Here is a 27,296-nt window from a genome sequence, read left to right on the forward strand (position 1 = left end):
CATTCTAAAGACATGCAGTCATGCTAGAGGAGGATTTTTCACAATCTGGAAATCCAAAAGTTGATCCTATAAATAGTTTATAGTTCTTTATTAATCAATAATAACAAAGCCATTAATTTCATCTGATTAATAGGAAGTGGTACCCACTTTTCGTTTGTATTGTAGGCTACAGGACTCAACTGGTCAACTTGTCAGTAGGTTATACTGTGTGTACTTTATTCAAATATGTATTTTATACTTTAGAAAACAAAAAGGTAGATCATTTAAAAAAAACACACACACACACCGTTTTGTCACGCACAGTCTGGAATATTGCAGAGAAGTAAGACAGTTCATAAACATAACAGTTATAGAGAAAACAACCACAATACCAAAATGAAATATTTTTCAGCTCAGTTTTAAGATGTGAATTTGCACAAATTTCTCCCAAAGATGAACACCAGAGACAGATATAGAACAGTATAATAATAGCACTCATGGTCATTTCATTGCATTAGGAAGGTGTTTTTCAAATGTCAGACCAGTATACTGAAACATTCAAACAATGGTCATTTGTATGAAACATCTCAAAACCAATTTGAGTTTTACACTAATTATCTGTTAAAAAAAAAAAAAGAAAAGAAAAGAAAAGAAAAAGAAAAAAAAGGTCACCTGACACCAGCTTTTTACAATATTACATAACATCTTACAAACAAACATCCACGTACATACATTTTCTTTTGAATTTCACTTTAGAATAGGTGTGTAGTAGTACAGTTAACATCTCTCACCACTGTGAGACTTCCTGCTTATTTCCTTTAAGTGGTATTTCAAGAAAATGTGCAAAGTTTCAGCAACTACCTTCGAGGAAAAAAAAAAGATCTTCTGTGCATATGCTGGCAGTCACAAAAAAATTTTTTTTTTGGTCTGCAAACATCAGTTTTATTTTCTGTAATCACAATTTTATGTAACTATTACTTTTAGGATCTTCTTTCATTACCCTCCAGATTTTCCAGTTGTGCAGTGTTTTTGGCTGCACAGGGATTCAGTTGAGCTGAAGGGCATCCATCTGGCAGATTCGTTTATAAATGTGATCACAAGGAACATCAAACCATGTCTTTGCGTGGCTGTCCAAGGTGGCACAGTCCTCTCCATGTTCCCCTCCTGACTGGTGGTTATCTGGCTCTGAGCTCCACTGATCCCAGTATCTGCGACAGAGGGAGAGCACAGGAAAGTAGGATAGATAGGGTAAGCTATAAATAACAGCTGTGAACGTCTCTGACAAAAGTGAAAAACAAGCTGACCTCACCCAAGTCCTTAATTTATTGATAAGATGTTTGAATTCTGGTTTATGTAGGGTTTTGATACAGGAATGGATAGTGTGTGCCTTGTGAAATTACCAGTTTTACACTGATGCTGATGTTGTGAATCTTCCTGGACAGTTTCATTACTATACTTTCATTATTACTTTCATTACTAACATTTAAAACAAATGTAGCTTAAACAACTTCATGCATTAGATATCAAATTTTAAATGGTTTACTTGTGTTGCAGTGTTGTGTTGTCCACCCATCTCCAGTCTCCTTCATTCTCAATATCAGATAGGCCAATCCAGAAGTGGTAATCAAATCCACCAGTTCTCTTGGCCTCTTTCTCAAGAGCATCCTAGAAATCACACACACACCCTTACGTTTGTACAAAATTATCATAATGCATTCCTTGGCCCCTAACCCTGAACCACATAAGACACACACTTCATTTTTCTTGTATTATTATTATAGTGGGAAGGATCTTCAGTTGCTGTGGCAACCCAAGCATAAGTGGTATCTGTTGTTCCTGGGAACACAGGAATAACTCCAACCAAATCCACATTTTTAACACTTTAAAGACCCAACGTGTAACTGAAAATTCAAAATGAACATATAAATATAAGGTATTTGTACATGCTTAATAGGCCTTTTTCTCCACAGACATGTTGACTTGCTGTAGTAGGAAAAGCACAGGTGTTACTAACAACAATAACAATGACTGTTCTGTTCAAATGTCCCCTAAGTCATGACAGTGAGCCAGCACACACGATACCAGGACCCTGAAACTGAAGTATCTAAATGGTACTCAGCCATCATTCTTTTTATTATTTACACCTGTGCTTTTCCTGCTATGACATGTCAGAATATCCTCTGTGAGAAAGGCCTGTTGCATTACTGAACTCAATGTATACAAAGGCTGATATGAAAGTGTAACTTGATTTACTTGATTGTTTGCTGGTAGTTTGGACACTTTTTTTTTGGCTAATATTTGGATTATAGATAGGCTTTTTGATATGTCACATTAAGAAAAGCACAGAAAGCACAGGGATAAATAATAAAATCAATAATGGCTGAATTCCATGTAGCTGCTTCAGTTTCACATTCCTGGTGTGTGCTGTCTCACTGTCACACTGTCTTACACTGTGTGTGGTGCCTGTGACTTAAATCTAATCTAATCTTAAACTGTGCCTTTGCAGAAATAGACCAGATAAAATGACCTTGCCTTGCAAAGATGTCTTCATATTCCCCATCTTTACACACACATACACCCACACACACAAACACACACAAACACACACTTGCCCTCATGCCTTTAGTTTTCTTCTCTTGTGGACAGCACACAGTAACAGACCCAATTAAGGGGAATGTGGAACACCTGTGCCGGTCAGCAGGGCTCCAAAGAAAAAGTGTTCATGTCTGTCTGTGAAGTTTGCTGATAAGTTGTCCTCACTTCAGCCTCATAGACACACACACTCCATACACACACACACACACACACACACACACACACATTAGCACACATACGTGCTGTTCTATGGTGTGCAGTATGGTGAGATGGCCTCCCATCTCTGCGCAGCTGTCTCTGCTCTTCAGCCAGTCCAGCTTGTCCTTGCTGAAATAGTAACACTGATCCCCAACATGAAGCCATCCTGCAGGACACTCGCTGCACTGCTTTACTGCTAATTAATGAGAGAGGCAGGGTAAGATAAAAGAAGGAGGGGAACACTCAATCAAAGACAGCAGGAAATGGGGATCATGCAAATGTTTGATCTACATCCTGCCACCTGTCTCTGAACACTTCTGCCCCAGGGCGGTGTAGTCCTCACACAGCTGGATGTAACGTTTCTGCATCAAGTTCAGTTTGAAACCTGGAGATGAGTTCAGGGAGGCACCTGGCTCTGGCCTGCCAATCACTGAGAAGATAGATAGGCAGACAGACAGATAGATAGTTTAGAGTGCTAGCATGCTAACATTAGCAAACTGGCACTAAAAATGAACTACAGCAAAGGCTGATGAGGTATCTGGTCATAAAGTGTGGACAAAACTAGAAGTATGGCCTTGTGGCAAGTTACAGGAAATATGGTAACAGTTTCTTCATCTGTTCCTGAGTTATGGCATTGAATAATGAGAGTAGAAGAGTGTTAATTTGCAGAACATTATGATGTCGCAGTGAAGTTGACCTTTGACCCTTTGGATATAAAATGTAATAACTTCATAATTTTATCTTTTTATGCATTTGAGTTTAAGTTTGTCATAATCAGCGTTTGAATTCTTGAGTTGTGGCCAAAAATGTGTTTTGAGAACACACAGTGACCTTGATCTTTGACCATTGACCAACAATAATCAGCTCATCCTTGAGTCCAAGTAAATATTTGTGCCAAATTCGGAGAGATTACCTCAAGGTATTTGTGAGATATTGTGTTCACTAGAATGGAACAGACAGATGGACTACCATGGACTACTACATTACAAAATGTCATGAAAATCCATCCAATAGTCGTTGAGATATTTCAGTCTGGACTAAAGTGGTATGACGTTGTCACCTACAAAAGCATGACTACAAACTAATACAATTTTCATGCTGTTGTGTTTTCTCATCCACCACTAACGTCTCCCTCTTCAAACATATGATAGTCCTCCGTACAGTTTGTGAATATCTCTAAGACTTTATTGCTGCTGTTGCTGGAATAATTGAGTTTATATGAGCTCCCTTGCGGCTGTAAGAAATTATCATTTACAATGTGAACTTAGTCTGGTTTCATCGGCAGTTATTTTTCCACATTTGTGTTCCCTCTGTTTATGTTGCCACTTCCCCTTTGCCTATTAAAACATTAAAGTTATCTCTGTAATGCTTTCTGAGAAGAGTAATTGATGTAATTTAAGTTATAAATACAGAAAATGGACATATATTTATTTGGCTTTTATCAAGAGAGACCGTCATAATGACACCACATAGACACAAACAACATCTCAGAATGAGTTCGAATGTATTGGTGAGGAGCTGAGAGTTGAGGAACTTGCTTAGCGTGAGATCATTTACAGTGTTGTACCTTGATTAACTGTAAGTTCTTTCACTGTGGTTAGTGAATCACGTCACAGTTAGTACTTATTGTAAAGATGTGCAATTCAATTCTAACTAAAACTACCAGCAAACTACCATTTCCTGGTGACCCTGCAGATGTGGTTAAATGTGGTTAATAAAAAAGGTGAAGCATGTTATGAGAAGTATCTACACCTGAAAATATGCAATTTTTTTATACAGTACGTGTGATTTACTGTGCCACTATTACCACCATTACAGAGCAAATAGAGAGCAGTTTACCCAAGTAAAGTGAAAACATTTATTTTGTGTGTGTAAGTTACTGAGAGTAGATGTAGCATACATATATTATATATATACAGCTTTGTAACATCTACTGTATATCTTGTCTGACCCACAATAGTAACACTTAACTGTTGGGAATATTGGTTAATTTATCATGATACAGTCCATAACATACACATCTATGCTATACTCATAAAGTAGAATAAAATCAATAATTTCTCTATCAAGAGTCTCACAATATTTAACAAGTCCAATTGTCATATAAAGTGTTTTTTCCTTCTCTTGTTTCAAGACATGCAAGTCATCATTTTCAGATAGTAAATTGTACTCAATAGATTCTGTGTGTGTGTGTGTGTGTGTCTTTGAATATGTGTGCGTGTGTGTGGTGGTGGTGATAGATCATGAGCGTACAGCCCCAGTGGTGTTTGTTTTAAATGAGAGAGTGTCCTCACAAGCACATTAACAGGCTGAGCTGCCAGAGACTGTTGGCCCTGCAGGAAAGATATTTCACAATTATGGACTTTTGTGCTTTTTCTATTACATGACCCTCACTGGACTGGGGAGAGCGCTTTATCTTTTTTATTGCCAATTATAGGTGTCCAAAAGCACACTGAGCTGAAATAAAGAGAGAATAATCAGCCAGACTGAGGAAATAGAGGGAGACTTGCAAACCTAGAGACAGACAGACAGATATACATGCTCAGACTGGAGGGCAGGAAACACAGGAGGTTGTAAGACAGTGTTTGTACTTACAGAGCACAGTGAGTGCGATGTTGGCGCAGATGGAGGCCAAAAAGCCAATAAGTATCAGGAGAGCCGTCTGACTCCTCAAACACTCAATGCCCCGCTTCAGTCCCCCGGAGCCTGATTAGAAACAAAACAGTCCACAGTGTGGTCACTGTCAATTCACCATTTTTAATCCTCTGGTGTAGTGTTGAGTGCAGACTTTGACTAAAAGCAGAGCAGAACCATTTGACCAGAATTTAGCATCGAAACATTTACAGTTCCCAAAGGATAAAATGTCTACTGAAAGTTTGGTCAAGTGGATACTCTCTTTATGAGTCTCGCAGTGTCACGTATACACACAAATTTAAATATATACACATACATAGCAGAATTATTCAAATTGTTTACTTAGTAGCAACACCAGACTTCATTAATATTTCATTAACAGTAAAAGTAGTGCATTTAAAACCCTGCAAAAGTAGAAGTATCATCAGCTAAATATACTTTAAGTAGTAAAAATATTCAGCAGAATGTTTGCATACACTTTATATTGTTACTAGAAATAATGTTGAGGTTAGCTGATGTGAAGCCAAATTTAGCCAGTTTACACAATGCTGGGTAGTTTAATATGTAACAGTAAATGCTATTTTATAAGATAATAATACGTTCTGTATGTAAACAGCTGTCAGGTGATGTAGTGGAGTAAAAACTATAGTATGTCCTTATAAACTGTTGTGGAGTAGAAGCATGAAGTGGCATAATTTAAGAACAAGTACCTTCAAAATGTATTTGAGTACAGTACTTGAGTAAATGTACTTAGTGTTTAGCCACACTTCAGATCTCTCAATATCTTTGCCACATACAGTATATAAAGAAAATACCGTTGCTGTGTTCGAGGATGGGCCTGTTCCCTCCAGGTGTCGGCTCCTCTGTGAACTCCTGCAGACCGGTGTAGGTTCCTCTCTCCTCCATGTCTGCAGTGTCCTTGTTAACACTCTCGCTTTGTCTCTCTTTACACTGTACCTCCTCTGGTCCCTAAAGGCTTTGGTATCTCCTCACCAGAGCAGCAATATTTCTCCTTGAAATTAAATTTGCCCCTGCTGGTTGAGTTATGGATGCATGGTCCTCTGCCTGCCACACTGCTGCAGTGTTAAACAAATATGCCAAGAGAAACACCATGTATTTAAAATATGCTGTACCTTCAGCCCCCTGCAAAATTTCATCTTTTTCTCAAGTGTTTTGAGAAAAAGGAGGAAAATCAAAAGTGGGAGGTTTTTTCTCTGAATTCATTGGCTCTGTGTTGGGAATTTCTGCCTGTTGCTCTGGTTTCACTGTCAGCTTGCAACATATTGCACAAGCCCAGAAATGTCTTCACTCCTAGGCTCTGTTTGGAGTGAACCACTGACTCCTAAAACATCTGGACAGATGTGTGATAGATGACACATGATATTATGTAGGAATATGACTCAGGAAAAGTTTTCAGGAATAAGTGGGGAAAAAACAAGTAATTCAATTTCCTGCCATTAAAATAAAATAAATAAAACTGGAGCTGTGACAACGTTGTGATGGGAAAGCAGAAGGGAGTGTGTGTGTGTTTTAAGAAAGAAGGGCCAAGCTCTGAGTAAGCACAGAAGTTCAGACCATAAAAATTTGTGGTCATGTGCAACCACAAATTGTAGCTTGCTGAAATGTTTTCAGAGATGAACACTAAACACTCCTCCTCTGCTTTAATTAGTTTGGTTTGAATAACAAAACCACATGAAGTACAAGAGCTGACTAAGGCTGTGGGAATAAGGTGCCAAGAAAAAAATTAATAAATTGGACAGGTACCAAAAGGAAAAAAAAAAGGTTGACAGTGTTTTGGAGCAACAGAGTGGGCATCTGGTGTGTCTGTGTGGTGTAGATGTGATATCGTTGCAGCTGCCCTACTAATGAAGAGAATACAAATAACTTTCATCACATGCACAGATGCATGCACACACTGTATCGAACACAGCTGAGTCATGCTTTTTAGGCTTCCATCTTTGCCAATCTGGAGAAAAAAGTATAGGACAGCAAGAAACTTTGCTCATGTACCAGCAAATAACCCACAACCTGCATGCCAGAACTCAAATCGAATCAAATGTTTGTATATCTGGCAATGTTTGTTGATATGGCAGGTCATCAGTGGTTTGGCTACCAGACATTGCTCCATCTGAGTTTACATGCTTTGATGATCATGAGCTGTCCAATCTGTCTGGTAGATTTGTGCAATCTGTACTTTCCAGTACCTTCTCTTAGTACACGCTCCACTATAAAACACCCAGAGGGCAGAGGGAGGAGAGGCCAAAGTTGGTGATATCCTGCAGCCTGACAGCCATGATGAACCTCATCAAAATCAAAGGTAAGACCCACCTCATACACCATGCATAAGTAATATCTGTGTATGTGTGTGTGTTTGCATGTGCGCTAATGTTATATCTGCATGTTTGCCCTCTAATATCTAAATGTCTAATCAGGACACATCGTGCTCTGTGTCCTCGTGGGCCTGCTGGTCTCTGAAGCCTATTCAGAAACTATAGAGGAAGAGCTGGCCCATGTAAAGCTGAGACTACATTTTATGAAGAATCTCTACAAAAAGCTGTGTAACCAGTATTCCGAAGTGGCAGCCAACTGCTCAGCTCCAGGTACTACACTTTCTTCCCTCTAGGCTCTAGTAGATGCACAATAATCCATCATTTGTTTGCATACGTTGCTCTGCAATCCTACACGTGCTCTGCATCTTTCTGTAATCTGTTAACTTGATTTCCTTCTTTTATTTTGAGGGAGTGTGATGTTTTCTCTTTTTTTCTGTGCCCACCTCTCTTTTTTCACAGCGGTGAGATGCAGCGAGTGTCCTGAAGGGTGGTTTCAAGTAGAGAATCAGTGCTTCATCCTCAGGTCTGACAAGATGGACTGGGCTAACAGTCAAAAAAATTGCACAGACTCAGGCGGACATCTTGCCATCTTGACCAACAGAGAAGAGCTTGTAAGTTTCTTTGTATTGTTTCATGTTTTTTCTCCATTGTATTTTATTTGTTAATTCACAATGGGCTATGAATTTGGCTGCAACACATTTTTAGGATGCTGTGAGAAGAGAAAACAGAAGGATCGGAGAAGCAGTTTTTAAAAACTACTGGATTGGACTAACTGACATTGAGAATGAAGGACACTGGAAATGGGTGGACAACTCAACGCTTAAAGTCGCGTATGTATGAAATGACCAGAATTCAAAATACTGTCCCTGCATTAACAAGCATCCCAGTGATGGTTTAATGACTAAAATACTGGAAGCAGCTGCAAAACCTGCTTATCTAGAGAGCTATACATAGGATTTATGGACTTATATTGGTATTAAAGACTTCAACTATAGTCCATCATGTCTTTTATTTAGGTCTCACATACTGTAAAGATGGCATACAGTGTGACACCCACACAAGATTTATTTTGTGCTTTCACATTTTATTCTATCCTTTCACATGGAAGAGGATAGAATTACAATAAAGGATTAGTATTACTATTTTGGAAAGATAAGACATTCAACCAATGAGGATTAAAAACAATACAAATACATCCAAGACAGGTTCACTGAGTTTTGCCAAGGCCGTAGAGAATATTAATGTGTGAGTTGACCTTGTTGAGCAGATGCACTGTAAAGCACAGGTGTCTGTGGAGCTTATTCTTGTCAGTGTGTGTTTACACATGCAGGCCTCAGGTGTTTCTGACACGGACTGGCCGCTGTCAATACGCCTTCTGCTTGTCAACAATACTCTGAACAAGCATCCAAGGACACAGTGGTGCTTTCAGCTAAATATCAACGACAGTGGTTGCACATTTGCTAACTGGCACTGCGTTCAAAGAACAGCTTTGCACTAAAAATATTTTGACCTGATGATGGCGCTGAATATTAAATCGCAGTGATCACCATTCACATTAGAACAATCCATCCAGTAAAAATTGAGGCATTTCACTTAAAACCTTGTGGCAATGCTAGAGGAAAGATGACTAGAATTCATCCTCTGGGATGAATGACGATGAATAACTGTACAATATTTTAAACTGATCCCATGGTATTGCATTTCAGTAGGAAGCCACTTTCGGGACATTTAGCATATCATGTCTATGCATTTTAAGCTCTCTGTGTGTTATTTTACAGTATTTTTAGTTAGGGTTAGTAGGTAGAGAAATGATGACAAAAGTGTGCAATGGTAACACACAAAATGACTTAAGATAATTGGCATGTTACTCATACGCAATCTGGTGGAAATGTGTGCAGACTACTCAACTCACAATATGTACAGTATATTGTAAGGATCATAATCAATAGTCAAGTTAGCATATCCAGAAACAGCACAGACCCAAGTCAGGCATTATCCCTGCAAACTGCACACTGATAACACATGCCCCCTAATGAGACAACTACTGAAATACTTCCAGTTTATTGTGCACAAACGTCAGGAGAAGCACAGATGCTCCAGACAGATGGACAAGTGCCATTTCAGTTACAGTTAATGATCTAAACTTCATTTTTCCCATTGTGAAGATTTTGGGACATGCAAGCAAAGGAGCCAGACAACCACCTGTCCGGCGGGAAGGAGGGAGAGGACTGCGTGGTGGTGGACAGCACCACTGAGACCTGGTTCGACGTTCCCTGTTCCTTCATGTATCCCCGAATCTGTCAGATGGACGCCACCCCGTTTGAGTGAGCCACCCCTCCTCCCCATCAGACAACTGCAGGACCGCCAGACATTTATGAAAAATACTGATGCTTTATTGAAACTCTTCATGGTACATCTTTACATAATTCTGTCAAAGGATCCTGTTTTTATTTTAAGTAATAAAGCATTGTCATTTGTGCACAAATAATATGCGTCTGTATATCATATAAATATTTATATAAGCAAGTAACCAAGCCTTTCAATGCAATATTAGAGAGCCTCATAAAAATATACATGACATGGCAATCAGTGTACAAAAACTTCAATCAATCAAGTACAACATAAAGAGTTACAGACAATAATAATCACAAACAGTAATATGATTAAATGGAATTTTAGTTTCATAAAGCAGTTATGTGAAACAAAAAGTACCTGGCATTACACATATAAAAACAATCCAAACAGGCTGATATATACAACTGTAAAATACATTTTTGTGATAACAGAGCCTTACCTGACATTTCAACAATGATTGAACTTTGTTTTAAACTTTCAAACCTTCATCTGACTGTGAACAGAAGTTCACAGTTAAGTAGATATGACAGAAAAATCCATCTTATCTGGACAGAAATTCAATCGGGTGCCATGTCCTCTTGAAAATGTCTTTCTGGAAGATATTATGTTCTGTAAAATCCTTTGGGCTTGGGGCTGAAACAAAAAAGTCACAAGTTTCTATTTGAATTACGGAAAGAGACACAGAGCTACAAAAAGCTAAATGTAGTTTATTTTATTAGTGTGTGTGTATCATCATAAAAAACCTTATGGATAAAAGTGTTTCAGTACTGATGGGTGTGAATGTAAATGTGCGTTTAGAGCCGTTTCATCAGTCCAGGAAATGGTTTGTACGTACTTTTTGCATTGGCACAGTCGATGCCTGAGGTGTCTCATCTTCCGCTAATATCAGCCACAAAGAGACAGACAGAGAGAGAGAAAGTTAACTTTTAATGTCATACTAAGGCCTCATTGTGATCTAACAGAAAGAAATATAGGAACTGTACTTGTCTGCGTCGGTAGAAGATGAAAATGAGGATGAGGATGAGGATTACAACAACAGCAGCACTGCATATGATTACCAGCATCCACACACTCAGTTTGGGTTCTGCATACAACAGAGAAAGACAGTCTTCAAACAGTATACAGTACAGAGAACACATCATGTAAAACCAAGTTTCTGTCGTAAAAGATTGTGGCCACAAGGTCATGCCCCTGTCATATTTCCTGCTCTCCTCTCACTTCCTGTGCTCACCGATTTTCAGCGTTATCACAGCTGACGTCAGCTGCTTACTGCCCTGCCACAGCGTACACTCCCACTCTCCTTCATCTCCTGTGTGCACTTGCGGGATGGTGAGTTTGGCAGGGTGGGGGTCAGGTATCGGAGGTGACAGGGACGATTGTTTAGGTGGGGACCATTTCAGTTGGACGTCAGATGGCAGCTGATTGCCAGTGCTGCAAGTCAGGTTGAGCGGCTGGCCAGAAATTAACTCTGGTCGTGGGGAGGAGATGACTGGAGACAGAAGAGAAGATGAGAAGAAAGAAATAGCAATGAAATAAAGACTTTTTTGTTGCAATGAATAGGGAATACATAGGAAAACAATTTTAAGCTGTCATCTTCTAAATTTATTATTTGAAAGAAAGAAAGAAAGAACAAAGAAAGAAAATTACAGCTGAAACAATTAGTCAACCAATCAATTAGCTGACTGAGAGAAAACCAGTCTGGAATTATTTTGATAGTTGATTAATCACCCAATTTATTTTTTAAAATATTTTTTGCGGGCTTCAAATCCCCTAATGTGAATGCTTGCTTACTGTCTTAGACTTAAGTAATAATAAAATATAAAGTATATTTAGGCACTAGAGAGCATTCCTCACTATCTTCCAACATCTCATAAACGAAAAGATTTATCGAGCAGCTGAGAAAATAAATAATTTATTGATAATGAAGCAATTGTAAGCTGCAGCCCTAAAAAAGTTATGCAGGCACAATTCAGACATCAGTACGTGCCATTTGGGATCCCACTCGATGAGTGATCAACCACTTTAGCATTTTGTATAAAATTTAGCTCAAAGTTAGCTTATTTAGTTAGAAACAGGACTGGTTGTCAGGTATGTAATAAATGAAATCAATAAAAATTTTAAAGCCAAAATTTTTAACAACCTCTTTCTCTGACACCCAATACACCAGGGCCAGGGTGACCATGTCATATGATTCTTTGTATTTTTAACACCTAACTACAAACTAACACAAAGTAAACACATAACAACTATTTATAACTTTAAACTTTTACTCACCTATCAGTAACTTAAAACCAGTTTAAAATTGTGGTCTAAAACTTAGGACGCAATGTTTCACAGTGGTTTTAATTTGTTCAACTAGCTACACCATTAAACAAACCAATCTTTAACTGACTTTCAATTCACTTGTATTTCAAAAATCAACCGTCAAATTTAATTTGGTTTGGAGGGGTGATACCCGGGGGAAAAGTTGACCACAAAAACAGCTGTAGGTTTGTGGACTTCATAATAATAGTTCAGGTAAATATGAAAAATCTTAGTTCTACATCTTGAATGCTCAGAACACATAGTCCAATTAAAATTCACTGTGTTATCGTGCTCTGCTGGCAGAGGGAGAGCTCGTTATACCCTATTAAAACAAGTGGAGCCAGACAAGTGTATTAGCCACTGAATTAGACACATGTCACACCAGGGACACTTTCAAATAAACTCTGCAGCAGAGAGATGAAAACACTTGCAAGAGAGCAGAAGCAGGGAGGTGGCAAACAAACGACTGTCTTCAACTTATTATGAATAACAATTAGGGTGAAGCAAAGAAACAGGGCATCAAAAAGATAAATGAGGACACTGTGATAACTAAAGAACAAGCTAACAAAAATTTAATATGACAGATGTTGGTGTAACACAGAGTTGAGTTTGTACCAAACGATTTGTTTTGACTTACTTTGCAACACCTCTACACGTACAGTCCGGTTCAGAATTTTTCCACCTTTAAATTTCATGATGCACTCGTAATCTCCTCTGTCTTCTTCTTTGCCTAGTTTCCTGGTCAAAGACAGATCTCCTTTTTTGGGATCTTGTGTTTTCAGGTCTGTGTGCTGGTTTACATTCCACTTCATTGAATCTTGCAGAGAGAGGGTGAAGAGCCTCTGTGGACCACCAGAAATAACACCTGAGGGTATTTTAGGGGAGAACTGCCAGTAAACCTCTTGGATGTCCTTAGCTTTGAAGTGTTCCCAGGTGATATCAGGAGCAAAGGAACAGGGGATGGTGATACGCGAGGAATTAGACGTATACTGAGTGGATGAAAAAGCTGGGGAGAGGTCTAAATAAAGAGGAAAAGAGGAATAATGGTATCTTCAGGATGAGGGTAAACTGTTGTAAAACAAACACATACTTGTGCATACATAGTAACTCACCCAAAACTTTGACAGAAATCTGGGTGTGTTTTTCATTTTCACCATTTTTCACAACACAGGTCCACTTGCCATTATGTTGGCTTGTGACATGCTTGACTAGGATGTTTTTAATTTTCTGTCCATTAGGAGTCTGCCAGTATATGTTGGGCTTCTGGTCACCCTGAGAATCCTCTACGCTGCAGGCCAGTGACAGAGATTCCCCAGGCAGCAGAGGAGAGGATGGGTTTGTCACTAGCACAGAAATTAAATAAGGTAAAGAAAACAAAATTATTAAAATTGTTATCAAAATTATTTGCTGTACATTTCAGTCAAGTAAACATTGCTAGACAAATATAAAATGTGTTCAAATCTATCTAGGTGGATGTGGCATGACTTAAGTGAACACGTCACCTTATTTTTACTCTTACCATTGAGTTTGACTAGTTTGACTTGTTTGGCGGCAAGATTGTCAGAAGGTGGATCAGACGTTACACAATAATATGTGCCAAAGTTGTTTTGTTCAATGTTGCTGATGACCAGTGAGCTGCCAGACCAGGCAAACTTATTTTCTTCTGCAAGGCAAAAATGAAATGATGGTTATCGTCAGAAGTACCTTTATTTGCAATGTAGAGTCCTGTGTCAAAAAGTAGGTAAAAAGTAATTATATCTGTGAATTAGCTCAGTGCATTGTTTACCTTTATCAATCCCATTTCCACTGAGGTAATTGCGCCAGGCAAGCTGAATGCCCTGTGGACTACCAAACCTCCAGTACATATATTTATATTTATCTACTGCTGGAGGCTTTAGGATAACCCTCTCTCCCACCTGAGCATAAATCACCTCTTCAGCACCTAAGAGAGTGAGAAGGATGTCATGTGTTGATGTGCAAAGCCAAAATGTCCTTAAAATAAGTGAATAATCTGCAATCAGTACATCTTACCTTTTGCTGCGATGAGTACAGAGATAAGAATGAGGACAGACTGAATTAAATTCTTCATCCTGGTCTGAAAAACACAAGTCTGAAAAACAGTTATTTTAGTTATTTTTCTTTTGATTGTTCTGGTTTAGATTCTGGCAGCTGAATTTCATACAAGCTTAAGTCTGTTCACTGACTTATATAGTGATGGGGTCATTGGAGATGAACATAAATACAGTAGTGTGTCATCTGCATAGCAATTCATTTCACACCATGTTGATGTATATTTTGGCCGACTAGGAGCATGTACGGGAATAAAAGGTGGACCTGTGCCAAAAATCAGTTGTTATAGATGGATTAAGATTGTGTTTCCTAAGAAAGGATCTGAGTAACATAGACGTAAACGCATTACCAAAATTTGCCATTTTATTAGGTACACCTGCACAGATTGTTACAGTTCTACTGCTGTAGAGACACTTGTATTTTATCATATCATTTTATATGCATGTAAAATTTTGCTGCAGAGTGAAACCATTCAGCAGGAAGCAAAGAGGGGTCTGCGGTGGTCTCAGATTTAGAGAGATTTGAGAAGATAAAAGCTGAAGAGTTCAGAGAGTTGAGAGTAGGCGGCCTGTGGTGGGCTTTGGATGAAAAAAAACAGACAAATGTCGGAGGGAAGAGACACGGAGCGTACGCTGGGTTGTGGTGGGCCTTGATTTAGTTAAGTGCAGATTCTTATCCCAGTCGTCCCCTCCTCAACTCCCCCTCTGCCTCTCACACCCCCTCTCTTCCTCCCCTGTTCCACGAAAGACGGATCTCTCCACGCTTGAAAAGGCAAAAAAAGAGACCACAGCACCAGCAGCACACCTAGACTGTGGTTTAAGGTAGATGTTTCTCTTTTTCTCTCCCTCCCTTATCTCTCTGCCCCCCCCCTCCTTTTTTTCTCTATGGTGTATAGAATATGTCGTGATTGTGCACAACAAATCTTTTCAAAGACTTGCTGCTGCTTATATAGTGATTCGACCCTTTAAAAGAAAGAATACAGGTAATATATCTATATATCTATCTCTCTCTCTCTCTATATATATATATATATATATATATAAATCCTCAAAATTGATGTATTTCCCCCTACAATCAAAATAACTCATAAAAATTAAAATTCAAAATTAAAGTTTGACATTTTGAAAGTCCAACTATATCTTTGCACTATTTATACACTTGGGGATCATTTCATTTGTATTAAAGAAAAAATGAGGACTTCTAAACTTGAGTCGTGATGTAGACTGAAGGCGATTGCAAGGGACTTGATTAGAGAACTATTTGTGCAGATCTTATGTTACATCAAGATGATAAAATAAAATTTTACGTAGTAACTGGTGCAGAACACTGGTTATTAATGTTGCAGTCAAGATTCAATCCATTACACTGTACAAATAGATGAAGAGACACAATGAGTGTTGTCTTCTGGTTCTTAAAGAGTTTCTGGTCTAAAATGACCAGAAATAACAAACAAATATATAAACTGACAAAAACAGGAAAATAGTCGTCATGAGTCTGTGAAGCTGTAAAACAAAATGTATCCACAAAGGCTTGTCCAAGGTTCTGACAAATATTTCTGCGGTTTAAAAATATTAAAGCTGGGACACCCTGGTGGCGGAGAAGTTACGGGGTCAACCATGAATGCAGAGCCTCTGATTTGTGTCCACCTTTGTTACATGTCACTCCTCATGTCCCCTTATTTCCTGTCGTCTCCCTACTGTCAGCTGTCCAATAAGCACATAAAATCTCTGTCTCACCATTAAAGACAAAATCTGTTCAGCAACGATACGCAGTGTCCTGAGAAAATGAGTTAAAGCCCTCACTGGTAAAGTGTGCGGATGAATATTTCAAATTTATTAAGGTCACAAAGTAATTTTTAAAACTATGCTTGTGGCTTTAAAATGTTATAATCATCTGTCTGGGGCCTCACATTTAAAATATAAGACAGTTAAGATACCTACTTGGCATGTACGGAAAAAAAAATCCTAAAACCAAAAACTTTTGTCCACTGCATAACTCATGTCAGTGCTTCTAGAAAAGCAACATTAAACATTAAAATCTTGAGCGTCAGGGACAAATTGTTTATGTTTCAAATATACCTCTATAAGGTCAAGGAGTGTAAACACTTGAATATGATATATATTTCAAACTGTCAAATGGGATTTGATAGAAAATAAATAACGTTGCATTATTTATTATAACTGAGATGAGAGTTTGTAAGAGAAAAAAATAAGAGTGGAGACCAGAGACAGAGTGAAACTGATGATAAACCGACATTCAAAGTTATCACACCTGTGGAACTATAACCGAGAAACCAGGTTAGACGATCATATCTGTTGTCAGGATGGAGCTTCGACAACAAGCAGAGGGGGAGGGGTAGAAGAGTGTGAGGGCCAAACATGGTGGAGAAGTGAGTGAGGGGAGGAGAGAGAGCAGAAAAAGAAAAAGAAAAACACATGAGAAGAATTATTAGGATTACAGTATAATTTGACCGAAGTATGTCTGGTTTAAGTCTAGCTTTAGGCTGCACCTGGACTGAATTTAATGTCATCTTACTTTTAAAAATGTATTCCTAAGTAAATTACACATTGAAATAATTTACGTTGTAAGCAGTTTGCACAGGAATTTAAATTGTTGCACCAACTATACTCTTTTAGAGAAAACAAAAATATGAGAAATAAGTTGTTCATTGTTCCAACTATATCTACGCTGAAAAATCAACAGATGCACAAATTAATGTTAATAATATCTCAATATTGTATTTTGGTGAGATTGTCATATTGTATTTAAAGGTCCATACGAAATAAATGTTCTCTTTTATTTTATTCTCATATGTAAATTGTGTTCATAGCCGTAGTCCATTTAGCACCGGGCAGCTGCCCAATGTTTAAATATTTAAGAATGTGACAAATACAACAAGACGTTTCAAAAATGATTTGTTATGTATTGACAATTTTATAAAAATCAATTTTTATGATGTTTATTGTTTATGATTTTCATGTTAACGTTTTAGTATTTCTTCAGTTTTATTCAAGGGAACAGTACGTGCTGTTGATTCCCACATTGTAGCTGTAATTAGAGGAACATGTAAAACTCACTATGACAATTCGGCCCCACTGGGCCTGCTGACGTCTCACAGGTTTATGATTCGAAATTACAGGAGAAACATTTGACACTGATATTTGGTGTGTACAGCAGTAGTTGTTTGTAAAATGTGAAGTATATGTATATCTAGTAAGAATTTAACAACGAAAAAATGGCATTATACTTACAACTGCTGAAATGTCCCTCTGTGTTCAGTGATCTGGAGTCAGGAGGAAATGCTGAATATTTATCAAACGAACCTTTTTATGTGCCGTTGCACCTCCCTCGCCAACGATTGGTCTGGAAAAAAACACAGAGTTGTTGATCAAACCCTAAGTCAGAATAATGACCTTTGATTGGTTGTTACAGAGGAAGAGGGCGAGATCTCCTCACTAAACTTTTCTTTATTATCTTAAAACTGTTTATCGCTTAACGTGTTGTTTAGAACAGAAATGTATATCCTATGCTGCATTGCAAAATTAGATGAAACAAAAAGAAAACCCATCAGTCGGGCAGTGTAATGGTGCGATAATTTAATCAGTGAATTAAAATGCATTTTTGATTTTTCTACGTCTATGTTTTTAATTTTTAATCTGTCCAGTACACAAATGAACAACTCAACTTAATTGGCTACAATTGTTATTTTAGTTGCTGCCTGATAAGACTACATCACAAAATTTCAGAAGAGTCCCACTGGACTCATTATCTATCTTTAGCACATTCTAAATAGTACACGGTCGGCTTATGTCCTAATTTATAATAAGTGCTCGGTTGATTTTCCCCTGGTTTGTACTGGTTGTACTGATTTAGATTCATAATTAGTGTATCAGAATTCAAGCCATGAACTGCTGGGTCAATCTTCACAAATGCAGCTGATAAATGCAAATTAAGAATGTAACGTTTTCTAAAAAACAAACACCAAGATTAAGTTCTTAGTGCGGGGGAAAAAGAAATTGTTTTGGGGGAAATCGCCTCACTGGGACAGCTGTAGAGAGAGATATAGGATCATGGTGAATCAATATATTGGGAGACTTCAAATTTTAAAGATACAACTATTGACGCATATGATCCTCTCTCTATATGATCGTCTCACATCTCCATGACCAGTCTCTGTGTATGTCTTTACCCACTGACTTACTATCGCTCCAGACTTTGTTTCTTTCAGGAAAATCAACATCATTCATGTTAGCTTAGTTCATTTTTCTGTTTTGTACATGTTTAAATGTCTTCTAGGAAGCAAGCAGACGCTGCTGTGTGAACACTGGGAGCTACGCACATCACTGTATTTTGTAGTCTAAAAGTTCGAGACAAGATAAATGAATATTGATGTTGTATAAAGTCTGAAGGGACAGTTTGTGACATGCCTGACAAAGAAAAAAATACAATTCAAAAGAAACGCTCTCTTTTCAAGACAGCTGACAGGCTCCTCTTCTGTATGTTTAGATACTAAAACAACATAAGAAGCATACATATAGACAAAAACATCCACAATATCTTTCTTAAATTCCCACTTGTAGAGCTTTAAAATTAAGTCATTTATTTTCCCTCATTGCTTAATAATCTCACATATATAATCAGTAGCTGCTTGTTACAGCGCTCCATTAAAGCTACAGCTTATCACACTGGTATTGAGTAAAATGTTCAAATCAAAGACGTGTTTTTTGGCCACATCAAACTTAATTTTGTGTTGTGTTCCTTGTAATTCAGCAACTAATGTTTGAATCTTTGTAAACAAAAAGAATTTGACTAGAATTCACAATAGATTTCTGTGTGTTTGATCAAAGTCTGATCTGTGCGAGTTTGCTAACGATAAACGCGCCAAACGGTCCACACAGGTGGAGGATATTAACAATATCACTCAGTGAAGTTTTCATCTAAACTAATTCTTGTTTTCTGATAAATTACAGTAGTATATTCAATGATAATACGCAAACTGCCAGATTTAAACTAGCAAATGAGGATAGTGTGGCGATTTAACAAACAAACTTCTGAATGGAAAATTAGCAGGTTTCACCTCCGAGACCGGCAACATTTATTAGTAAGTAAAATACTAATGTAGTCCTGCACTAAACTGCCTCTTATGATATCATTTCAATGGACCCTACTCTATGAATTTATAGATATATATTGATACCTGTATTTTATGGTGTTTTGTAATAATGTTTAGCTTTTGTGCCACTACACAGTCCTGTTAAGTTTAAGCACGTCTTGCAAGTAAGCAAGTCTTGATCAATGTAAAATCAGTGTTTAATTCCTCATTTCATCAATGTGTTTTAGTGAAATGAAGAAAATCAATTGTCAGACACCATGTGTACAATTCAGATTACACTTTGTATGACATAGTAATTCTCTTATTACTTACTGCGCGAGAGCTAAACATCTGCTTATGCTTATCTCTGCTCCTAACCTGCTGTAGACTCTCGTCTGCACTCAAACCAACAGTAATATAACATCTGTGGATCTCCGTCTGCTCCTGCTGTTGTCTGAGTTTGTCTCCAACAGCTTATTGTTATCCTCACTAAAGTAAAACACACCACTGCAGGGATTGTTGATGTTACAATATCTGTACAACTGTGTTGATGTGGTATTATTACAGGAGCTAAACATGGATAAGAAAAATCCATGATAAACACTGACTTGTTTCAAACTGATTGTAAGACTTGACAGTTTCCGATAAGGTAAAGGAATGTAAATGAAACTTGATTAGGCGGCCACAGTCAGTGAGCGTTTGATTTTGCTTGTTTCTTTTCAACATAACTCATGAACCACTTAAAGATCTGCCCATTAATATTCAAAATTATGAGAGAAATATGACATTTTGTAGAAATGTGGGCCTCAGTCAGTCAGAAGTAGAGAGAACTAAGTATCTAAAACACGGATGAATTGAGGGCGTTAAGGTTTATTTGAGTCGATTCTTTTCTTGTTCCATGTAGAAACATGAAGTTGTAGGCAACAAAACAAAATAGAAAAGCTTCATCCAGCAATGAGGTAATCTGCTTAAGGACATCTTGCCCCATGCTAACTAATGCCAGCTACAGGAATCAGTTAAGGGACTACAACTGTAGAGACACAGCACAGAGGTGGTTTAGAGACGTGAACCACAACAAGGACAAAACAAACATCTCGCACACTTCTCATGTGTCTCTCTGAGGTTTCTCTGCCTGCCTCTGTACTGTCTTCATGAAGGGCTCACACCTGCTTCTCTTCCCTCTGAGCTCGTAAATGAAACAAGCACTTTGTTTGCTCCTTATAACAAAACCTACAAGTTACAGGTACCACACTGTACCATCTCCCTCTTGTAGGCTTTGTGTAAATGATTATTCTCCTCAAAGAACATCTTGATGTAAACTGTAACAAAGAACAGGCCCAAAACTCAACCCTGTTTTCTTCTCTCTGTGTTTTCTCTCTGTTTTTGAGCTGTGATTTTGATGGAAAACACCTGAAAGTGAGGACTCCCTCATTAGTCACTCACCTAACGAGGGCGTGTGTACCACATCTTATCATTACTGAAAGAGAAAAAGACAAAAAGTGTGGGCCACAAGCAAGAATGAAGGGTGATTCACTTTTTCATAGGTATTTCTTCTCTCCTCGTCCTCCATTCTCTCCTACAGAGGGTTTCCCTCACCAATGTGATGTTCTCTGCGTTAACCATTTTGAGTTAGACTGTAGTGTGAGTTTTAAGCGAGGCAGGTGGCCAAAACGCTAGAAGGTGTCTGAGGCCCTGCAGAGGTGGGAAGGCACCGAATTTCTACTGAATGTTTTTTTTTTATTTTTTTAGTGTCTGTGACTGCTCTGGTGTTTCAGAAATAAACAAAATGTCAGTGGAAAAGAGGTTGAGAATCAGAAACAAGTGACATTCTGTTCAATGACTGAAAACATTTTGTCTGTTTCATCATGCGGGGAACTTCATTCAAGCTTCTTTGAAACCTCAGAGTTATGAAACAGGACAGAAAAGTTTGCTTTCTTTTCAGTCTCTCCCACTCATCACTTCACCTCCATTGTCTGTACACATCAATGGTTTGTAAGTTATTTAGTTTTCTACTGCTACTGTGTTGTTTGTAGGCTGCTGTATAATCATTTCATCAGAATGGAAAAGTAGATTCTCTCTATTTTGTTACACTCAATGTAGATTTTAACTCGTCATACAGAATATGAATCATGTTGTTGTAATATCAAGCCATGCTTGTGCATTATTGCTGAGAAATGCAGTCTGATGTGCGTAGATATATTTTTAATTTTTCACTGGAAAACTGCATCATGGCTCAGCAAGAGACAAACAGGCACACAGTCACTGTAAAGTCGTAATTCGGTTTAAGCTAATGAGTTTAATGATGACGTTGGTTCACCATGGAAAAACTGCTGTGCAGTTCCACAGCGCCTACATAAATGTCCCTGAAGCGTTTATTTTGTGTAGCTGTTCCTGTAAATAATTAATATAATTCATGATCACATCATTCATGTTATTGTCAGAAACGCTGTCAGCTTTTCTGCAATTCTGAATGCTACAGCAAAATTCAGTTTTTAGTGTTGTAGTGTACATAAACGTTTCTTTAATCTCACACCACAGCAGCACATTCAATTCCATTCCTACATGATACGGTCTATGTTCGGCGATAGATCTTAATTTTACCATTAACTGCATTTGGACATTAAATATGTTTTGCTTCTTCTCTTTAAGTGAAACAAGAGAACGTTTAGAAAAAACTGGGTCACCGAAGAAGTTTGAAAACCACTATTTGTAGATGTGACTTCGCTCTGTAAAGCTTTCAAATTAATTTTGCTGCTTCAGTCTAGCAGCTACAGTATTCACAGATCCGCCATTAGATTCTGTTAAAGGAGAGGTTCATATTTTTCAGTCTATCTTAAAGAACATTCACACGCATGCATATGTTGAAACAGTTTTTCTGTTATTGTTCCTATTTCACACTAAAAACACATTCAGAAGTTACTGAAGCTGATCTGAGGCTTCAGTAGTCAAATGAAGAGGCTAACACTCACTCTACAAACACTCTTTGTAGTACAAAATTCACCCCTTCTTTTACTACCCCACTGCTGCAGCTCAGCAAGAAAACACAGACAGAGAAACAAAAAGAGGGAATTTTGCACTAAAAAGACTGTGACTCTGAGAGAGTCCCCCTTGATTTGGCCAACTTCAGCTGCTGAAGCTTGTATTTGCTTGAGAAAGAACTTCAGAATGTAGTTTCACACAGAGCAGAGGGACTGTAGATTTTGTCTATCGTCTCCTACATTAGAAATGCATCAGAGAGGTATTTCCTCACAGCCAGTGTGGACTGGAGGGACAACTACAGTTTTTCACTGTACATACTTGCGCAAGTATTACATTAAGGAGGGCTTGAAAAATGACTTTAAGTAGGAACTTACTGTCAGATTTCTCTGAAAACTGTTGCATGAGCATGCTCCGTGTCGCACAACAACACACAAAACATCAGACATCAGTGGATTCACATACAGACGAACGCAGTGAATTTCAATGCGTTTGACGTCTCTGCTCATCAGAATCTGCACTGAACTGAAGTGAAACCTGCGTGGAAGTAAAGCTGCACATGAGGGGAGTTTACAGAATGGGAAATCACCTATAAACAGACTATTTTAATGTGAAGGATTGTGGAAAGACAGTTGTTTAAAATATGTAAAATGTATAATAATGGGCTCAGTCTGCACCTGTAGCTCGAGCACAGATGGCTGTCTGGAGTTCTGTTCACTCGTCTCCTGTTGCTCTGAAAACTCACATATCAGCTGACTGTTGCACCTGATCGACGTTCAACGTAATATGACACAAATTTTCACCAGGAGTCTCTGAGGTTTTGTTTCACTAATGTTTGCATGTTTGCAGTAAAATTCTGACCTGAATTTGGTTCCTGATGTTTTGCATTGATGGAATGCCAACCCAGGTGGAAATACAAGAGGGAGGGACACACACTGGGTTCAGAAATTTCAGTTTCATTTTGAATGAGTGTGTGTCAAACACTGAAAAAGAGTACTGAGTAATAGCCATGAAAAGGGAATCCTATTTTCTCATATGAAAACACCCCCAGTGCAACACAGACAATATATTTTCATAACAGAGTGAGGGAAACACACTTGGCAACTGCCTACAAGGAAGACAAAAAAAACTACACATGGAGCTTCTAAATGTGAAAAAAGGACTTGTTGCTCACCACTAAATTCCAAGAAGGAGAAGTGAATAAATTTAATGGCTTTTATTCTTTACTATGATGCAGTACATTGGCAGTAAAACAGTGGGTCTGAATAAAACAATGACTGAGCTTTAAGTGGTGACTTCCAGTTTTATGGGATGTTATTGGATAAACAGAGCAGGAATCGTGGCTCTTGTTTGTACATAGTCGTCTATATTTCAGGACAACGCAGCAGGACGATGATCCTAACCATACACACCAGGCAAACAAGGAGTTTTTATGGCCAGACACGGGACTTTTATTTACTGGCCAAGTCAGTCATCCAAACTAAATCCCACTGAGCAAACCGAAGGCAAAAATCCCCCAAAACAAGCAAGATGAGAAGATCATTGCTGTGTAGTTTTGGCATCAGCATCGCCAAATGAGAAATGCCTGCTGATATCTGGGAGTCGCAGACTTCAGCCGCACACTACAAATATCAAATGATCACTTTATTTTTCTTTTCTTTTTTTTCTTATTCTAATTTGTCAAATACATTTTAGGCCTCTAAAATTGTGGGATCATGTATTAAAAAAACTATTACTATTCCAAATTAAAGCAGAGCATCAACATTTGAACCTCACAGTTATTCTTTTATTTCACCTCCAACATGCTCAAGTATGGAGCAACAAAAAATGTGTCTCTGTCATACTATATGGACCACACTGTACATATATGTCCCCAAACTTAATTTAGTTCACAAGACAGCTTAAACAAACTGATGCTAATTCAAATATACAGACAAAACAACACGTCCTCATTAACAGTACAGTACCGCTCAATGTAAGGCTTCAAACGTGACTTAAATAGTGAGCATTCAGACTAGATCAAGTGGTGAATACATGGAGGAGAGACAGGAGGTGAGCTGCCCATGGTGAAAAACTTCAACTATTAAAGCACCTGTGTAGAACATGTCAGGTGCGTTTGCTTTTTATTATATTATACACGCAGGCGCCACACTGTGCCGACAACGGCAGCAGTAGAATATGTGCTTCTACAACCAAGTTAGATCGTTCATTTTGTTACATGATGAATAATGTTTGATTTGTTATTATTTCAAAATTCACCATATTTATGGTGCCCAGGTAAAACGCAAAATCATGTGAGTCACGGGTTGCTGATATGCAGCCTGATATGTTCAGAGACAACACATTTTTAACTCATCTGAAGATGGAAAGACGCTTTCAGACTGAACTATTACCCATGTTTATCTTACTTATCAAGTAGTAGTATTGTGTACAGTTGTTTCTGAAATACAACTTTGAATACTTGATCCTTCGTTTGTTTAATTTCAGACAAACCAGAGACATGACAGCGTTTGGTAAATACTCTAGATTGGCCTTTTTCAGTTTTACCTCTGGGAATTAATACAGTTATGTAACAGGTTTTTCCTAAAGGAGACATTTTGACATGTTACAGAAGAAAAAGCACAGGTGTAAATAACGAACCCACTTATGTTTTAATTCCATTCAGCTGCTTCAGTTTCAGGGTCTTGTTATTGTGCGTGCTGGCTCACTGTCATGACTTACTGGGACGCTTGAATGAAACGCAGCCATCGTTAGTAACACCTGTGCTGTACTTTACTATGACAAGTTAAAGCATCTGCTGTGAAAAACACAGTTTAAATAAAATAAATTAATTCCCAGAGGTAAAACTAGCGTAATAGCCCGTGCACAGTGACCAAAAAAAAAAAAAAAAAAAACAGACCCAAGTCAGAAAGTTTAAAGCAAACAGGACATGTTGCAGACTTGTTCTGGCTCTAAATTCATTTTACATAAAGCTATAGATTTTCCTCAGTGGCTGACTGGATAAAAGCAGAGCTCTGCCTCATGTAACAACTGATGAAAACAACTGCATTAAACCCCTGCTCTTTAGTATTCTATGCCTGTGCCTCGTGTTTTGAGATATGTAACGATTATATACACTGTATGCTACAGAAAATATGAGGACTGTGACAAAAACACATGCATATATGTTATGGAACAGTATATACCACATTAACATATGATGCACATTAAAAGCTATTTGTTCAGTCGAGCCACTGCTGATAAACTCAATAGATGGTAAGCGATACTATAAACCTGTAAACGGTTACTTCAGACATAGTTTAGATCTCATTCACATAAACCAAACAAGGGGTCACGAACATTCTCTTTAAAGCTGCTAAGAAACATAAAGCCATTTATGTGAATAACTACTCTGTGCTCTTCTGAATGATATGTATGGGTAACACAATAGCATTTCCATCATTTGTAATAAATAACATATTGTAAATATGTTGTAATATTTCCAAATTGAACAACTTTGTATGTCAATGACCATTACTTTTAAATGCTTCTCAACCAGAGTGAATTATTTTCAAAAAATTTAATTATTGGTCGAACGATCATCTCTCATATTAGGCAGTATGCAGGCCACGATTCTGTTCCCCTTAGCAACAGCTAACATCAACAGTTAACAAGAGCTACATAAAGAGCATAAACGTTTACATCCTCCTGGATTAATGCTTTGTATATTCCCAGAGTTTTGCTCCACAATTAGTTTGTGTGCTACTTGTGTAAGATTAGCAGAGATTAGCAGCAGCCCACCAGTGTTGCAAAATCAGGTAAATGTTGCTGCCGTTATTGCATAAGTTTTGATCTTTAAACTATAAGAGACGGATGAAGAGACAATTCTATTTTAGGCATTTGTTGTTCCATATTTTGAAATATCTCAGTACAACACAAAGATTAGTTAAGTCTGAAACATGGAGGGTCACAGAGGGTCAAATCCACAGATCGAGACTGATTCATTTGGTGAATGATTTAAGGCTAGTGATTAAACAACAAGAAAATTATTCAATAATACTGAATTTGATCCAATTCGTGTGCAATTTTCAACCAAATATTACAAGACACTCAGAAATAACACTGTAAACATTCTGGATGATAATTTCTTGTTATTATTTGTCATCTTTTGTATCATTTTTAGGGCAAAATACAACCAGCACAGAAGAGACCAACAAGACCAAGACAAATAAATCAGCATGTGGCAGAAGACAAAGACTTTTTAAAATGTGGCCTTGGACGAGACCAGGTTTGAGTGCTACAGCCTTGCCCCTCTGTTTCTGTATACGAGAGTGGATCTCCGGCAGCGTCTGTGAGATTTGTCAGTATTTGTAGCGAGCATTTGTGCCATTGTAGACATACGTATTTCTACCCCGAGTTATGTGTCTGCTCTGTGTAAGAAAATCCCTTAAATCGGCTTCTACCAAGAAGAATACTGAGTATATATATATACAGTATGTTTGGGAGTACTCACATGTGATGTGCTCAGTGCAGCGATGAGTTCAGCTCTGACATTTGGTAGGCTGTATGCACTGCAGGTGTCTCTTTCATACTCACTCACTCACTCACACACACACACACACACACACACACACACACACACACACACACACACACACAGGAAGTCAGACAGTACTATGATCCCATCATCTCAGTTATAGTTTAAAGGGATTATATGCTCTAGATGAGGATTAGATTACCATGTAGACATTATAGGAGTTTTGTAAACGTACTTTTTAAAACAT

At 38.0% G+C, this 27,296-nt stretch overlaps 3 protein-coding genes across 4 annotated transcripts; 1 reads left to right on the plus strand and 2 right to left on the minus strand.

Annotated features, from left to right (window-relative positions):
- Positions 1-195: 195 nt before the first annotated feature.
- On the minus strand, positions 196-6,685 carry cldc1 (C-type lectin domain containing 1). 2 transcript variants are annotated; one of them, XM_018672414.2, is made up of 6 exons: positions 6,222-6,685; positions 5,368-5,478; positions 3,074-3,202; positions 2,814-2,965; positions 1,523-1,644; positions 196-1,187 (listed from the first exon to the last, which is right to left on the minus strand). In XM_018672414.2, exons 1-6 carry the CDS (start codon positions 6,310-6,312, stop codon positions 1,025-1,027), a joined length of 768 nt encoding a protein of 255 aa, XP_018527930.1. In that variant the 5' UTR covers positions 6,313-6,685; the 3' UTR covers positions 196-1,024. The 2 variants fall into 2 exon arrangements, with proteins under 2 accessions (XP_018527930.1, XP_018527929.1); XM_018672413.2 differs by having other exon boundaries at positions 2,814-2,968; positions 6,222-6,682.
- An 871-nt stretch (positions 6,686-7,556) lies between these two features.
- LOC108880737 (C-type lectin domain family 4 member E) lies at positions 7,557-10,224 on the plus strand. The gene is made up of 5 exons (XM_018672418.2): positions 7,557-7,723; positions 7,839-8,006; positions 8,196-8,347; positions 8,442-8,566; positions 9,902-10,224. The coding sequence occupies exons 1-5, from the start codon at positions 7,699-7,701 to the stop codon at positions 10,062-10,064; spliced, it is 633 nt and encodes a 210-aa protein (XP_018527934.1). The 5' UTR covers positions 7,557-7,698; the 3' UTR covers positions 10,065-10,224.
- Positions 10,108-27,100, minus strand: cd4-1 (CD4-1 molecule). Its single transcript, XM_018672410.2, has 11 exons — positions 27,026-27,100; positions 17,717-17,828; positions 14,427-14,505; positions 14,182-14,337; positions 13,915-14,058; positions 13,508-13,738; positions 13,033-13,413; positions 11,323-11,580; positions 11,075-11,175; positions 10,927-10,970; positions 10,108-10,724 (listed from the first exon to the last, which is right to left on the minus strand). Exons 3-11 carry the CDS (start codon positions 14,482-14,484, stop codon positions 10,694-10,696), a joined length of 1,404 nt encoding a protein of 467 aa, XP_018527926.1. The 5' UTR covers positions 14,485-14,505; positions 17,717-17,828; positions 27,026-27,100; the 3' UTR covers positions 10,108-10,693.
- Positions 27,101-27,296: the final 196 nt, after the last annotated feature.

The sequence above is a fragment of the Lates calcarifer genome, linkage group LG15 (genome assembly GCF_001640805.2).
Source record: "Lates calcarifer isolate ASB-BC8 linkage group LG15, TLL_Latcal_v3, whole genome shotgun sequence".
Taxonomy (NCBI): domain Eukaryota; kingdom Metazoa; phylum Chordata; class Actinopteri; family Centropomidae; genus Lates; species Lates calcarifer.

Coding starts and splice junctions, on each gene's coding strand:
- cldc1 (XM_018672413.2), bottom strand. CDS start 6,312: ATGGAGGAGAGAGGAACCTACACCGGTCTGCAGGAGTTCACAGAGGAG. Junction 5,479..6,221: donor CATCCTCGAACACAGCAACG/GTATTTTCTTTA, acceptor GTTTCTAATCAG/GCTCCGGGGGACTGAAGCGG. Junction 1,645..2,813: donor TGCACACCATAGAACAGCAC/GTATGTGTGCTA, acceptor TGTGATTTCTAG/GATGCTCTTGAGAAAGAGGC.
- LOC108880737 (XM_018672418.2), top strand. CDS start 7,699: ATGATGAACCTCATCAAAATCAAAG. Junction 7,724..7,838: donor GAACCTCATCAAAATCAAAG/GTAAGACCCACC, acceptor ATGTCTAATCAG/GACACATCGTGCTCTGTGTC. Junction 8,348..8,441: donor TGACCAACAGAGAAGAGCTT/GTAAGTTTCTTT, acceptor ACACATTTTTAG/GATGCTGTGAGAAGAGAAAA.
- cd4-1 (XM_018672410.2), bottom strand. CDS start 14,484: ATGAAGAATTTAATTCAGTCTGTCCTCATTCTTATCTCTGTACTCATC. Junction 10,971..11,074: donor TCTTCTACCGACGCAGACAA/GTACAGTTCCTA, acceptor GGCTGATATTAG/CGGAAGATGAGACACCTCAG. Junction 10,725..10,926: donor CGACTGTGCCAATGCAAAAA/GTACGTACAAAC, acceptor TTTTTGTTTCAG/CCCCAAGCCCAAAGGATTTT.